This window comes from Odontesthes bonariensis, chromosome 20 (genome assembly GCF_027942865.1).
Source record: "Odontesthes bonariensis isolate fOdoBon6 chromosome 20, fOdoBon6.hap1, whole genome shotgun sequence".
Lineage (NCBI taxonomy): Eukaryota > Metazoa > Chordata > Actinopteri > Atheriniformes > Atherinopsidae > Odontesthes > Odontesthes bonariensis.
In genome coordinates this window covers 9,721,428-9,737,436 of record NC_134525.1, presented here as the reverse complement: position 1 = coordinate 9,737,436, position 16,009 = coordinate 9,721,428, and the positions used below count along the sequence as shown (strand labels likewise).

General features: G+C 45.4%; 1 protein-coding gene across 1 annotated transcript; it reads left to right on the top strand.

Moving 5' to 3' along the window:
- Positions 1 to 891: 891 nt before the first annotated feature.
- Positions 892 to 10,930, top strand: LOC142369822 (ADP-ribosyl cyclase/cyclic ADP-ribose hydrolase 1-like). The gene is made up of 8 exons (XM_075452222.1): positions 892 to 1,159; positions 2,002 to 2,128; positions 2,214 to 2,349; positions 4,923 to 5,005; positions 7,382 to 7,455; positions 9,009 to 9,095; positions 10,136 to 10,219; positions 10,298 to 10,930. The coding sequence occupies exons 1-8, from the start codon at positions 978 to 980 to the stop codon at positions 10,353 to 10,355; spliced, it is 831 nt and encodes a 276-aa protein (XP_075308337.1). The 5' UTR covers positions 892 to 977; the 3' UTR covers positions 10,356 to 10,930.
- Positions 10,931 to 16,009: the final 5,079 nt, after the last annotated feature.

Below are 16,009 nucleotides of genomic sequence, written 5' to 3'. Positions count from 1 at the left end.
GGTCCTGACAGTGCAGGTCTGCAGCCAGACTCTCTTGGGTGTGATTGGCTTAAGCTTAGGCACAGCCTTTTCTGGCCACAACCAGTAGCAACCCGAGGGAGGCGGGTTGACCAGGCCATTTCGAATCGTATTCGTTATGGTCTTGGTCAGACCAGAATCTCGAAGAGATTTGAAAGTCGATGTTAATCAGGCTAACATTTATCCAATAAAGTTACAGTGATAATATTGAGCTGACGATGGTGTTTCATGCGTTCATCTTTTTTTTTTAATTTGTTCAAGTGGATTAATAATACATGTACACTTATGATAATCCGGCAATTGCACATTTTATAGCATCTCTTTCACCTATTATTATATTTTTGTACACATTTTCCAAAGTAAGGGCCGTGACTAACACTTTTATAGTAAGACGGTTGGAGACATTTTCTATGCATATCAATCTTTACTCAGTATAGCCCAGATGAAATAATCAAAAAATGAACCTAAAACTATGAAATTTGATTATTGATTATTATTTGCTCATTTTAAAGACAATTTTGAACTTATTGAAATTAGCATCTGTTAATTCAATCAGGTAAACAAATGATAATGAAGTTATATCATTCCATTCTCTCTTTAAAGCAGGGGACCATCAGCGGATGCATTTCTCGGCGTAACACCGGCAGCTCATTTCAAGTTATTAAAGATTTTATACATCTTTGTTCTCTGAGTATTCAGACTATTTATTCAGATTGATGCAATAATACCTCTTCTTACGGAAGTCATTTTCATCGATCTATCTGCGGTTGTCACACATGTCGTGACTCCTGATTGGAGCGGGGTTATGTGGCAAGGCGCCAGCTCGAAGTCCACGCGCGCTCTGCGGTGCTTGCGCGTCTCTTTAAATAGACGTCTGAGCGCGAGCGCCGTGCCAGTGAGACTAAACAACAGCATATCGGCTCTCCTTGCGCTGATTTTAACACTTGTAGGACTCTTTAATGGAGCATGATGTGCCAGTTCGGGGTTTGGAGAAGAGACGCACGAGACGCTGCCTCGTTTTAAGTGTGGTCGCTGTGCTGATTTTGATTATTATCGTCGCCGTTGTGTTGGGACTGACCCTCACTCGGGGATCCAACAAACTTAAACCCGTATTTCTGGATAGGTGTCAGAAGTTCAAAGAGTAAGTGTTGCAATTTTTACCATTTAAAAAATATATATATATATAATCACGTCTAGGGGGTCTCAGCCCGGTAAGTTGGACTCAGCTCAGTATATAAAACCAACGTCCTGGACTCACTTGTATCTCTTGTGTGTCAAGTTTATTTATTTCATGTTATTTTGTTTGGATAAATGAGGAAAAAAGCTATTGGCCCTGCAAAAATCCCTTAAATAACCCAAGCAATACCTAAACCATTTTAGGCAAAAATCAAATCAAATAAACACCATAAAACTCTATTTTTTTGCATTGTGATTGTGATGTATTGACTTGAAAAGTATCTGCTGATGCAAAATATGATGGAGGAAGTTTGGCAGGAGCAGCTGCTCTCAGGACTAATGTTGCAGGAGCACTCGAACAAAAACTGCAGCCCAGAGAGTCTCAGGGAAACAATCACACAGATGAAAATGACATGTTTTCCCAAGAAGATCAGTGGCAGGTCAGGGTTGTTTGTTATTGCACTCAATGATCTTCTTAATGGACTCACTGCAGGGTTGCACATTGGTGCAGTCAGAATGGCAAATGGCAGAAACAGGAGTGTATTACAAAAACACGACAGCAAACACAGCCAAAGGACATGTAACACAACAAACTCTACTTCTATGATGCCTGTAAAGTTAAGAAATTACAGATTTAAATCTTGTTGCATCTTTGATTCGTTCCCACCTTTTCTGGAAATTAATTATTTTTTTTTACATCATTAATATTCTACAAGTATCACAAAAATAGCTCCAGATGTGGTCCTACATCTCAGCTGTTTCCATGAGAATGAGCTTGGTCAATAAACATCATCTTTTGTCTTCCAGCTCCAACTGTGAAGAAATATGGGATGCATTTCAACAAGCCTATGTGAACCGGGACCCTTGTCAAGTTCCCATGGAGCGTTATGACCCTCTCATTGCTGTAGCCTCCTTCAAACCGTCATGCAACAGGGTAAACACGTAGAACAGCATGAATACGCGTGTTACAATTCAGGGAAGGCATGTTTAACGATGTGATAACTGTTATCGTGGATTAGATGATGTTCTGGAGCAAAACAAAGGATGTGGTCCATGACTTCACTGAGAAGAGAGACTGTTTTGTCACCCTGGAGGACACTCTGCTGGGATCTGTCCTGAACGGGCTCACCTGGTGTGGAAAGCAGGGCAGCAGCGGTAAGCCTCTTCAAGCGAAAGACGTCTTTGAAACCGGCTTTGTTCAATTTCACCTTTTAGTCGAGACAAAAGAGTGGCAGCTGTTTTTGGCTTGTCATTCTTTATCACCTGAAATGTGATCAAATATGTGGTGACCCACAATAAGGAATCTAGGAGAGACTTTCACCTTTAAGAGCAAAGGCTTATGGAACATGTCGGTTTATCAATAATGTAAGAGTACTTATATCTCCATTTCTCAGGGCTTCCTTTCCTGAGAAAATGACTCACTCAGGAAAGGAAGCAAATCACTGACTCTTTCCTTGGAAAAGAGTTGCTTTGATAACCTCTCAGCAAAAAAAGCAGACCTGAAGAACCTGTTTCTAGACTGTGAATACTTTTCCATCTTTGTTTTTTTCAGATAAAACTTGTACTGTATCAACATGAAAAAAAATCACAATTATTTGTGCTTTGGGGACTTCTAGTGGTCATGATAGCAACTGCATGTGAAGGGTAATGTCATCCATGAGGGTACAGATGTGTTCTGAAAAGGTTTTCTTTTATTCTGAAGTCCTAACGATGGTTGTTTCCTCACCCTAACCAGATGTTGCTATTTTCTAAATACAAGCAGGAAGTGTTTTAGGAAAGTGTTGTCGTGTTACGAACGTAACGTTTGTTGGTGTTGATCTTATGTCACACAAAGGCCCGTGGTTAAAAGTGCAGCGCTAATCTTCTCCCTCCATCCCCCTTCTGTTGTCCTTTTAAGGACTTTGTGGTTTCTTAAAGAAAATACTCGACAATGATGTCTGCTTTGATGTGGAAACACTCATTTGGGTAGTTTTTCCTTCTGTCGTCTGCAGGGGAGGCATTTTACAGGGCATTATGAGTCATATTGATGGTATGAACAAATCACCTATATGAATATTTCAGTTGACTTGTTGAGAAAAGAAAATGCACACATACACAACATGGAAATGCCAAATTTGGAATATATTAAAAAGATAATGAATATGGGACAAAAAAGGTGGAGAAATTAATAAAAATCCTAGAATATATTATTCTCCTGGAAAGAAACCCTGTTTATTAAAGGCTTGTATCCACATAGCATGTTCATGTGTACGTTTGAAAGACCCTGAGCTCCAAATATCCCCTGATGTGCTCATTGGTGTGTGAATGTGTTTAGGATTAGAGAAATAATGCTAAGAGGCATGAAATGAACGTGTTTGGGAAGTTAGCCAAAGTTAAAGGACGCTATGTAAGCCTGGACTGTTTTATCATTAAACTAGATAGATATCATGAAAGTTTAGTCTTTCTGACTATACTGTGCCAAACTGGAGGTTAATCTAACAGGCTGCAGGGAGTGTTGATCTAAAATAACTAAAAGTATTCTGGATCTCTTCTTTAACCCCTAAACTGTTTTTTTAATTGGTCTCTTCCATAAGATGTTGCATTTTATCTCCACATCACGTGGAGCACATTGTTTTTTGCTCTTTCATGTCACGGTTTCTGTCCTGCCCTAAGCGTCCCGCTTTCTCTTAAAGGGGAAGTTCGTTATTTTTAAACCTGGACATTATTTCTGGCATAAAATACATTCATCTACTCACCGATCTTCTGCTCTTGCTCTCGGTGGAAGAGGTCGCATTTTCTCTCTGCTCCTCCCTCCCTTTTTTTTGCCCTGCTTCAGCGTGTCTGTGTCTGTGTCTTTTGGAGCATCTCTTTACATATCAGACGAATTCCAGTATGATGGATCTGGTCAGCTGGTCTCTCAACGCTATTGATCAAATTTTCTCTAATGCAAAGTTAGGGAAAGGAAAACCCTCATGCCCCGACGGGACATTCTTCGCTAGATACTCAATGGACGCCTGGGGGAAGTGGCGGATCGTGTGTTTAGCGATGCTGTCATTCGACAATAAAGCTATTCTATTCTATTCTATTCTATAACAGTTATAACAGTATCGTCCTTCGGAAGATATTTAGATCACTGGAGATCGGCGTATGTCCATATAACGGGAGAGAACAGGGCAGAGACGATACAGCCTCTAAATAAGGCATTATCTGTCTTTATTTCACCAATACTTTAAGACCAATGAATGAATGAATGAATAAACGCGTGCTATTGCACTGTTAGCTCAGAGCTGCTGTGTTGTTGTTATCCGGGGCTTTCTAAACATTCGTCTACTGGGATGACGTCATCAACGCTTGCCGCTGCTGCACAGCTCATTCACTCCGGTAAGGACGTCCATCGTACTCAGTCATCAAAATCTGATAATAACAGCAACACGGCAGCTCTGAGCTAACAGTGCAATAGTACGCATTCATTCATTCATTGGTCTTAAAGTATTGGTGAAATAAAGACAGATAATGCCTTATTTAGAGGCTGTATTGTCTCTGCCCTGTTCTCTCCCGTTATATGGACATACGCCGATCTCCAGTGATCTAAATATCTTCCGAAGGACGCCGACTTTCACCAAACTGTTATCGGTGAGTAGATGAACGTATTTTATGCCAGAAATAAGGTCCAGGTTTAAAAAAAAAAAAAAACTTCTCCTTTAAGCGAGCAGCTTACTGGAGCTAAATGTGTGTTGCTGTTGTCACAGAAACACTGACCACCGGCTGCCCAGGATGGACAGACTGCGACAACAATCCTGTTCGCTCCTTTTGGAACCGAATCTCAGCTCGCGTGAGTAAAAAAAACAACAACTCCCTAGTTTGTCCTCAAAAAAGGCACCACAGTCCTGGGATGGAGCAGTGGTTAGAGAAGCACGTATGGACCAGATCTCTCCTGATCGTGATGAAGAGGAGGAAAGAAAAAGGTCGAGCTGCCTGGGCCTTCATCAATGAGGCATTGTGTCGGTCTCCATGGAGCCACGTTGCACAGCTCACTCCTGAGTGGCCCACACATTCACAGAGGCCCTGCTTTGGTTTCACTGAGTTTTGTGCAGCCACACAACTAAAAACACATATTCAACACACATACATTTCTGCACTACAACAGACTATGAGAAGCATATAAAATATTCAAAGTATTCAACTTTAACACAGATTCCTATTAGTTGCTGGTGGTATAAGGTGCAATAACTCTGATAATAATAATAAATATAATAATAATACATATCCCAAACTGATATCCATCGTCCTAATAGAGACACTCTTTTATTGAATGTTACACAGCTGTGTTTGAATGCTGCAACGAGACTGAAAACAGTTTCTTTCACCTCGCAGCTGCTCAGCCAAGCAGAAAAGTCTCCTGAGAGTTTAAAGGATTTGACTTGACGTGTGCAGTATTTTGCTGCGAGGGAAACCTGCTTGTTTTCCAAGCTGTTCCAGATGTAAAATCAGTATGCATCACGTGAAGGCAGATAACTTGTTTCGTTGCTACTTGTTTGCCTTTTGTCGGGTTTTCTTTGAGATGGAAAATCTACCCAGAAACACCCACAGTGTTGAAGATGGGATCTTGGAAACGATGGCAACATCTGGACGGCTAAACAGCGATAAAACTGACTTTGGTGGAGCTTTGCATTCAACCCTGTGCTTCCAGATACTTCTGACTTCGTTATAGGACTAGGTGTTGAAGTCCCTTCATGTTCATGGTAAGTGACAGTGGAGTGGGATTTGCCACTGCTGACCATGTGGCGCCCCCAGCGCGACACATCATCAGTTGTGTGCCCGGGCATCATAGGGTGCTTCGGCCATTTCCTCACAAGACACCCTCTGCCAGGGTTGGCCCACCACAGGCTGATCAGACCTGGCTGCGTGTCGCACAGTGGCACCACCTGCTCACCTGGCAGCCCACGTTGTGTCCCTGCGCTTGAGCCACAGCCAGTGACTGCTTTGCTCAGCTTCCACAGACAGTTCTTTTATTGCCCTCCATTGGGCCTGCCCTCTGATGCCAACTTCCATCAGCAGCCCCGTGGTATGTCTGGCCACAAAGCCTCTGCAGCCCACCTCGATAGGCCACACCTTTACATTCCAGCCCCGCCCCTCTGCTTCAGCTGCTAGGTTGGCATACCGCAGCCTCTTCCGCTCATAAGCCTCCCCAATCGCATCCTCCCATGGGACAGTAAGCTCCACAATGAAGGCACGGTGGCAGGACTTGGACCATAGGACCAGGTCCGGGCGCAAGTTCGTTACTGCGATTTCGGGTGGAAAGCTGAGCCTCTGATTGAGGTCCACCCGCATTTCCCAGTCCCGGGCTATGGTCAGTGGGCCCACCTCCCGAGGAGCTGGCCTGGTCACCCTTCTCTCCCCTTCCCGGACAAATGGTGTCTTCCATGGGACTGCTGGCTGGGAATTTGGAGGCATAGCATTGGTGGTTACCCTTATTTCCTCAAGTTTGGCAGCCAAGCACTTCAGCACCTGATTGTGGCGCCAGGTGTACCTTCCTTGAGTCAGGCTGGTCTTACAACCCACCAAGATGTGCTTGAGGTTTACAGGGACTGCACACAGGGGACAGGCTGGTTCCTCTCCATAACAGAGGTGTAGGTTGGTTGGCGAGAGCAGCACATCATATGTGGCCCTGAGGATGAAACTAAGCCTGTTAGCCTCCATACTCCACAGCTCGCCCCACGTTATTCTCCTCCTCTCAACACTCTCCCATCTCGTCCAGCGGCCTTGCTGCGCTTGGGAGACTGCTTTGGCGCACCTAGCTGCTTTCTCCTGCTGACGCACCTCTTCCACTACCATGTGCCGCTGTTCCCTTGGATTGGCCTTTTGCCATGTGGGTGTTGTTGTTTGCACGCCAAGACCACTCCTACCATGCTGGACATGCCCCACTATATCCCGGTGCCTGAGGGCGGCCTTTGCCACTGCGACTGCTGCCGATGGTTTCCACTTCCTTCCCGTTGCTAGTGTTGGAGATAACAATGTGACGTGCAAAAGTAGACTGGTGGTGGATAAATGCCTTATACTTGGAGAGTTTTTTGATGTGTAAATCAAAAATGTCCACAGGAAGCAACAAGGACAGACTGCGAACTGCCAGCGATTTCTCAAAGTGCTGCTACATTAACCAGATGCAGTGGATTTTCTTATAAATCTAACCTCCCTTCCATGTGTGCAGTTTGCAGATGTAGCCTGCGGTGATGTCACAGCCATGCTGAACGGATCCATCATCACACCGTTCAGTCCCACAAGGCAAGTTCTGCACCTGCACCTTTGCTCCTCTGACAGCTTAAGTGTTTACATGCACTCAAACACTTGAACATAACAGCCCCCTGTGGTTGAAGCTATTCAAAAACAGCACACAAAACATCAGATTATAGTATTTTTCTCCTTTGCCAAAACATGGGACAGTAACTCAAAATGAAAACGAAGCTCCATGGTGGCCATTCTGCTGATTAATCTCCCAGTGCATTCTGGGATTCAGTCCAATAGCTTGAAGATGTTGAGCCTGTTCTTGTCCTTGTCTGTACACCAGCAGCCAGTTGGCTTCAGAATTTATTTTAGGATCCTCTTCAATAAAGGAGAACTGCGGTATTTTCAACATTAAGCCTCTTTTCTGAGTTGTCTGCAATGTTTTAGAACCCCCCTCACCGCTTTTTTGATGTTTACTGCTGTCTCCGGTATTTGCCTAATTTTGATTCTTCTCAACCTGCTTCAGAATGGCAAGTCATGTGCATGTCTAGAAAGGTCCGTAAAAGCACAATTAAACGTCCGTTTTCAAAATCATCAACTCACCGGAGTGGTTACTGGTGTGCACTGGTAATCCATATCAAATTTCGTTGCGAAAAGTTGCTTCTGTCGTGTTTTATTTGGCAGCTTGTTCATGCTCGCACTATTTTCTTAGCGGTGGTGGAGTAATATCAACGAACATCCAGTACAAAATGTCAAATAAAACACGACAGAAGCAACTTTTCGCAACGAAATTTGATATGGATTACCAGTGCACACCAGTAACCACTCCGGTGAGTTGATGATTTTGAAAATGGACGTTTATGGTGCTTTTACGGACCTTTTAGGACATGCACCATCCTTGCCATTCTGAAGCAGGTTGAGATGAATCAAAATTAGGCAAATACCGGAGACAGCAGTAAACATAAAAAAACCGGTGAGGGGGGTTCTAAAACATTGCAGACGACTCATAAAAGATACTTAATGTTGAAAATACCGCAGTTCCCCTTTAAAGTTAAAGCACTTTGGTCTGGCTCCAGATCCACATCTCTGAATTACTTTTCTTTTATCAGTCGGCGGGGAGGTCCTGCCTGGAGAGGCTAACGGGGCAGCTAACGGGGCAGAGCTCTTTCTGTCGGGGTATCCGTGAGGGTTTTGGTTTACATATTAATCTCAGTATCTTTATCTCCCAGTGTGAGTCTTGTAAGATTATATATTTTTTGTCATGATTGTTCTTATATCAAAATTAATTCTAAGGATGACTTTTTTGAAAGCGAGCAGCAGTTTGATTTCTGTGTCCAGCATATACGTTCTTAAGGTTTCTCAACCTTTATTTGCTTTTTCTGCACCATTTCAGACTGACATACTGTTCTGGATAATTTAATGCAAGGTAATATGTACAATGCAGGCCACAGCCATCGGAATGATTTCCACAGGTTGGATTATTTGCATCTAAAGAAGCTATTTAAAAGGAAACGCTGTGGCCAGCTGGACTAAGTCAAATATGCAGCCTTTCTTTGATACTAACAGTTAACTTCTTGATATCTTATAATCCTTCTAAACTGTACCCTTTTCAGTATTTTTGCGAGCATCGAGGTGAAGAGGTTGAACTCCACCAGGGTGAGAAACCTGAACGTTGTTCTGGTCACGCAGGAAAACGCTGTGTAAGACTTTCCCTTCATACTCACCCTAATCCTACAGCTGTCTGCTTTAAAGAGATAGTTCGCCTCATTTGACATGAAACCGTATGAACATTTATTTATTTATTTATTTTTTTAAGTATTTTTTGGGGCTTTTTATGCCTTTAATGTTAGGACAGTTCAAGAGAGACAGGAAGCAGGGGGAAGAGCGAGGGGAAAGACACGCAGCACAGGGCCGCTCGGTGCGGGAGTCGAACCGGGGCCAGCTGCAGCGAGGACTGTTGCCTCTGTACATGGGGTGGCTGCTTAACCCACTATGGCACCGACCCATGAACATTTTCTTACCCCCTGCTGCGTCCTGTGAGCCGAGTTCCAGCCTCGTTTTGGCGTTTTGGCTAGTTGGCTGGGGCCACAAAAATAAATTGTTTTGCTTCTCAAAACAATATGCGTTCAACAGAGTAATACATTTGCATCACAAAATCGTTCACCCAGGAAAAATCAGACCTCACAATCGCTTGGTGCTATTTTCTCTCCCTTCATATCACTGCCTGCTGTGTAAACTTTGTAGACCGAAGTGCAGACCGAGCAGTCCCCTGCTTCTGAGCAGGAAACACCGTAACAGGTGCGGCTGTAGGCAGGAGGCAGCATGCAGTGATATGAAGGGAGAGAAAATAGGGCCAAGCGATTGTGAGGTCTCACTTTTTCCTTGACAACGATTTTGTGATGCAAATGTATTACTCTTTTGAACGCATATTATTTTGAGAAGCAACACGCTTTATTTTTTAAACCCCAGCCAACTAGCCGGACTACCTTCGTCAGCACCAGAACGAGGCCGGAACTCGGCTCACAGGACGCAGCAGGGGGTAAGAAGATGTTCATAAATAATATTGTTAGTTGTCAGCTTCATGTCAACAGAGGCAAACTATCCCTTTAAATATTTCAATTTAAATAGCACATGAATGTTTACCGCGGTCATGTACAGAGATCAGCAGACTAACTTGAGCCGGGGAAACTTGATCCTAAAGTTGATGTTGCTGTCTTCTTTGTGCGTCTCACCTCCGCAGGACAAACTGCACAAATGGATCTTTAAAGAACTTACAGAAGGAGCTTGATGAGGGAATCAAATATAACTGCAAGGAAGTGTCTGAGTGAGTACAGTGTGCATAAATGAAGCTGACCCCCTGAGTGTTTCTGTCCTCTCACAGCAGCTTGGCTTTCTGCCACAGATCTCAGCTCAAGGACTGCAGCTCCCACCCAGAGAAACCATGTGGAGCCTGCTGGTGAAATAACCATCTGCAGACAGACCCGCCTTGTGCTATGTTCTGTGAAGTCTTTGTGAACAGATTTGAAATATTTTTTTACTCCTTGGCTAGCCTGGAAAACCAGCGCCAACTGCTGGACGGCAAAATGTTTTGCCTGCGGTTGGGTCTGGCTTCGAACCACTTTTCATTTTGAAAATACTGCCCTGAATCTGGCAGATGGCAACTAAACCAATCACAACACAGAGATGTGTTTTGAATCAACGCGGGCGGGGCAGAGGGTCAGAGCGTTGGCCTATAGGCACAGACACGGTTTGAAAGACAACGGGTTGTGCTCATCAACAATGTTCCGTTGTATCCATTCATCGGAGCCAGACTAAATTAGACATCCAATCCATTTAGGCTGGTTTATCAGGCTACTCGTTGGCCAGTTTGAACCCGTAAGAAATAGTCTTTGCAAAAATGTCGCTGATACACTTTTACAATGTGCGGGAACTTTTTTATCATAGGTCCTGTAGGGTAAAATATGAATGCTGCTCTGTGTGTTCAACTGATTTCCCACCCGTTAGCCATATTCATCAATAAAATGTTAAAACACAAGGTTGTAAAAATGTCTTTGGATCTTAAATAGTAGTTGCAACATGATGACGTCAGAGACGGCTCCATCCGCTGAGTGAAAACATGTCAAAACTACTTACATGTAATATATATGGTTATACATATTTGTTGTTTACTGTCTCTGTTAACATCAGCTCATTCAGCACAGTTAAAGGGATAGTTCGCCTCTTTTGACATGAAGCTGTATGACATCCCATATTAGCAATATCATTTATGAACATTGACTTACCCCCTGCTGCGTCCTCTGAGCCGAGTTCCGACCTCGTTTTGGCATTGACGAAAGTAGTCCGGCTAGTTGGCTGGGGCTTAAAATAATACAGCGTTTTGCTTCTCAAAATAATATGTGTTGAAAAGAGTAATACATTTGCATCACAAAGTCGTTATCCAGAAAAAGTCAGACCTCACAATCGCTTGGCGCTATTTTCTCTCCCTTCGTATCACTGCGTGCCGTGCAGACTGATTTTGTGAAGGAAACGTATTACTCTTTTCAACACATATTATTTTGAGAAGCAAAACGCTTTATTTTTTAAGCCCCAGCCAACCAGCCGGACTACCTTCATCAACACCAAAACGAGGCTGGAACTCGGCTAAGTCAAATTTAATAAATTATATTGCTAATATGGGTGTCATACAGCTTCATGTCAAAAGAGGTGAACTATCCCTTTAACACTTAGAAAATGTAGTCATAGTTTGTCCTTCCTCTTTGTACCAGTTGTTGTGTTTAAACTCCTCAGTGGAACAACTGTATAAATGTCCATTTTTTTAACACAGAGATGCAGTAAGAGCTTTTAGGCTTATATTAAAAAGTCAAGCCCACAAGAGGAGGTGTATGTCAGTGTTAAAGTGTTTACCACTCTAAATGTGAGACTAAAAACCAGTGGAGCTTTACTATAAGACCAGAGTTTGTGTAACAGAAGAAGACATCGGGAGTAAGCCTATAACAGCTTTGATGGAATGGTCCCGAGGTGACCCTGCCTCTCGCCTCCCTGTGATCCTGAATAGGATGCACTGGGTGTGGAAAATGACTGCATGAATGAAGGTAACTACGGACGCGCATCGTTCAGGACCACAAAGCATTTAATTCCAAAGCTCTTAAAGGTTGCTCTCATCCCTGCAGCCTTTACATGTCTGCACAGCCTCCATAAATCCATGGCTAAACCTTCCTCATGAACACTTTGATAATAAACAAACATGTAGAAATCCTTCACTTGGAAAAAAAGAAAACTATCAGTGTTAACATTTGCTGTTATGTTAATTCACAAGATGGAAAATTTTGGCTCTGGTGTCAAGTTTTACCAAACACTGGTTATTCGTTGGTATGCAATGCTGCCACTAGATGTCACCAAATCCTTCACTATGGATCTTTTATTCTGTCCTTTGTCAAGACAACTAAACTGCTCCTGGATTTTCAAAACATTTTTAATTCAAATGCCATTAATTTTAAGCAAAATGCAACTCAGACTGTTTTACAAAAGCACCAAAACTAAAAAAAAAAAGCTGGTTCTAAAAAAGAGGGGCCTGAAAAGTGAAAGCTCTGCCTCCCATGTGCACAACCTGCACTTTGAATAGAAGAGAAACTTTCTTCTCACTGTTAGACACAATTTAGCACCGTGTCCAGCAGCCATAAACAACATTTATTTATTTATTTTAACCCCTTGTCCTGTCCAGCATTATGGCAGCAGAATTGTGATCTGAATACCGTTTATGTCAAACACATTTGCTATGCCATGGGAAGCTTTATGAAAGTAAAGCTCCCCTTGATGCCCATAAACTGCTTATTTATTTATTTATTTTTGTTACAATACTTAACTTGATAGTGCCGAACTGGACCGGACAGGGAAAGTGGGAGAGCAAAGGAACAGAAATAGGAAGAGACAAACATAGAAAACAATGAAAAATCAGACAACCAGTTGCTACACCTGTAAAAACAAAACTGAAGACAATCCACGGCTTTTGTGGGGAATCCAGCCTTAAAATAAACTACATTTAAAGTGCATCAAACACTCCATAAATAGATCAAAGTTAAAACACAAGTTCTTGTAAGGAACTATAATATCTTTAATATTTTAACAGCTGAGTCCATCACTAATGTGTAAACAGTCATCTTCAAGTCTTTACCCATATGTTAGGTTGGGTTTAAGTCTGGACTGGATCACACAAAACTTTTCTGAAGCCACTCCAAAGTTGTATTAGCTGTTTACTACAGTTTAAAGTTCACTTTTCAGTAATACATCTTTCTTCAAGTTCTGTTCAGACCCCGAGGCGTCTCTCCAACATGTCCTGGGTCTTCCCCGGGGTCTCCTCCCAGTGGGACGGGCCCGGAACACCTCACCAGGAAGGCGTCCAGGAGGCATCCTAACCAGATGCCCGAGCCACCTCATCTGGCTCCTCCTCTCGATTCTGTTCAATTTTATCAATTTTGTCCCAGGAGAGCAGAAAACCCTCATGTCATCAGAACAATCTGAACACATTCGGACCACATATAAAACATGGGCATCCCGGTTCCTTGGTTTAGAGGTTGTCTCAGGGCTTCATCAAATGCTTTGATGCTACTCTACCATAAAGGCCTGATGGTTGAAGCCTTGCTGAGATGATTGTGACCTTTTGTGTCGAGAGGGATCCAAATTCAGATTCGGGTTTGTTCGACAGGCAGCTGAAGAAAATAAAGAACTTCTAATTGACCAAATCTAAATGTGCTGCAAACGCAGGGAATCCAGTCAAAGTTAGATCTAAAAACAAAGAGCGGCATAAGCAAAACTAACTGTGACCCTGCAGCTTTGTACCAGCTCCCAATCTGAAGCTTGAGTTTCAAAACTTAATCATATTTTAACTTCTGATTTCATCTATTGTTCTTATTGTTCTTATTCTTAGTGGCCGGGTCTGTGCCCGTGGGGCTCGGTCGGGCACAGCCCGAAGAAACGACATGGGTCCCCTTTCCGACAGGCTCACCACCCGTGGGAGGGGCCATGGGGGTCGGGTGCAGTGTGAGCTGGGCGGCAGCCGAAGGCAGGGACCTTGGCGGTCTGATCCTCGGCTACTGAAGCTGGCTCTTGGGACGTGGAACGTCACCTCTCTGCTGGGGAAGGAGCCTGAGCTGGTGCGCGAGGCTGAGCGGTTCCGGCTAGATATAGTCGGACTCACCTCGACGCATGGCTTGGGCTCCGGAACCAGCCTCCTCGAGAGGGGTTGGACTCTCTTCCACTCTGGAGTTGCCCGCGGTGAGAGGCGTAGAGCAGGTGTGGGCATACTTATTGCCCCCCGGCTGTGCGTCTGTACATTGGGGTTCACCCTGGTAGACGAGAGGGTAGCCTCCCTCCGCCTTAGGGTGGGGGGACGGGTCCTGACTGTTGTTTGTGCTTATGCACCGAACGGCAGTTCAGAGTACCCACCCTTTTTGGAGTCCCTGGAGGAGGCACTAGAGAGTGCTCCTCTGGGAGACTCCCTCGTCCTGCTGGGGGACTTCAATGCTCACGTGGGCAATGACAGTGAGACCTGGAGGGGCGTGATTGGGAGGAACGGCCCCCCCGATCTGAATCAGAGTGGTGTTTTGTTGTTGGACTTCTGTTCTCGTCACGGACTGTCCATAACGAACACCATGTTCAGGCATAAGGGTGTCCATATGTGCACTTGGCACCAGGACACCCTAGGCCACAGCTCGATGATCGACTTTGTGGTTGTATTGTCGGACTTGCGGCCGCATGTCCTGGACACTCGGGTGAAGAGAGGGGCGGAGCTGTCAACTGATCACCACCTGGTGGTGAGTTGGCTCCGCTGGTGGGGGAGGAAGCCGGTCAGACCTGGCAGGCCCAAACGTATTGTGAGGGTCTGTTGGGAACGGCTGGTGGAATCCCCTGTAAGGAGGAGTTTCAACTCCCACCTCCGGCAGAGCTTCAACCATGTCCCGGGGGAGGTGGGGGACATTGAGCCCGAATGGGCCATGTTCCGTGCCTCCATTGTTGAGGCGGCCGACCGGAGCTGTGGCCGTAAGGTGGTCGGTGCCTGTCGTGGCGGCAACCCCCGAACCCGCTGGTGGACCCCAGTGGTGAGGGAAGCCGTCAAGCTGAAGAAGGAGTCCTATCGGGCCTTTTTGGCCAGTGGGACTCTGGAAGCAGCTGATGGGTACCGACAGGCCAAGCGGAACGCAGCCTCGGCGGTTGCTGAGGCAAAAACTCGGGCTTGGGAGGAGTTCGGGGAGGCCATGGAGAACGACTTCCGGACGGCCTCGAGGAGATTCTGGTCCACCATCCGGCGGCTCAGGGGGGGAAAGCGGTGCACCGTCAACACCGTGTATGGTGAGGGCAGGGCTCTGCTGACTTCAACTCGGGACGTCGTGAGTCGGTGGGGGGAGTACTTCGAGGGCCTCCTCAATCCTACCGACACGCCTTCCGATGAGGAAGCAGAGTTGGGGAGCTCGGACGTGGGGCCTCCCATTTCTGGGGCTGAGGTTGCCGAGGTGGTCAAAAAGCTCCTCGGTGGCAAGGCCCCGGGGGTGGATGAGGTCCGTCCTGAGTTCCTTAGGGCTCTGGATGTTGTAGGGCTGTCTTGGTTGACACGCCTCTGCAGCATCGCGTGGACATCGGGGGCAGTGCCTCTGGACTGGCAGTTCGGGGTGATGGTCCCCCTCTTTAAAAAGGGGGACCGGAGGGTGTGTTCCAACTATAGGGGGATCACACTCCTCAGCCTCCCTGGTAAGGTCTTTTCGGGGGTACTGGAGAGGAGGATCCGCCGGATAGTCGAATCTCGGATTCAGGAGGTGCAGTGTGGTTTTCGTCCTGGCCGTGGAACAGTGGACCAGCTCTATACCCTCCGCAGGATCCTGGAGGGAGCATGGGAGTTCGCCCAACCGGTCTACATGTGTTTTGTGGACTTGGAGAAGGCGTTCGACCGTGTCCCTCGGGGACTCTTGTGGGGGGTGCTCCGGGAGTATGGAGTGCCAGACTCCTTGATATGGGCTGTTCGGTCTCTGTATGACCGGTGTCAGAGTTTGGTCAGCTCTCACTGGAGCGGTTCGCAGCCGAGTGTGAAGCGGCTGGCTCTCTCCGGGTCGGGAATGAGATCCTT

Bases quoted from the DNA above. Each gene is read 5' to 3' on its own strand.
- LOC142369822 (XM_075452222.1), top strand. From the start codon at position 978: ATGGAGCATGATGTGCCAGTTCGGGGTTTGGAGAAGAGACGCACGAGA. The intron at 2,350-4,922 runs GTAAGCCTCTTC...CTGTTGTCACAG, and splicing joins TGGAAAGCAGGGCAGCAGCG to AAACACTGACCACCGGCTGC. The intron at 10,220-10,297 runs GTGAGTACAGTG...TTTCTGCCACAG, and splicing joins AACTGCAAGGAAGTGTCTGA to ATCTCAGCTCAAGGACTGCA.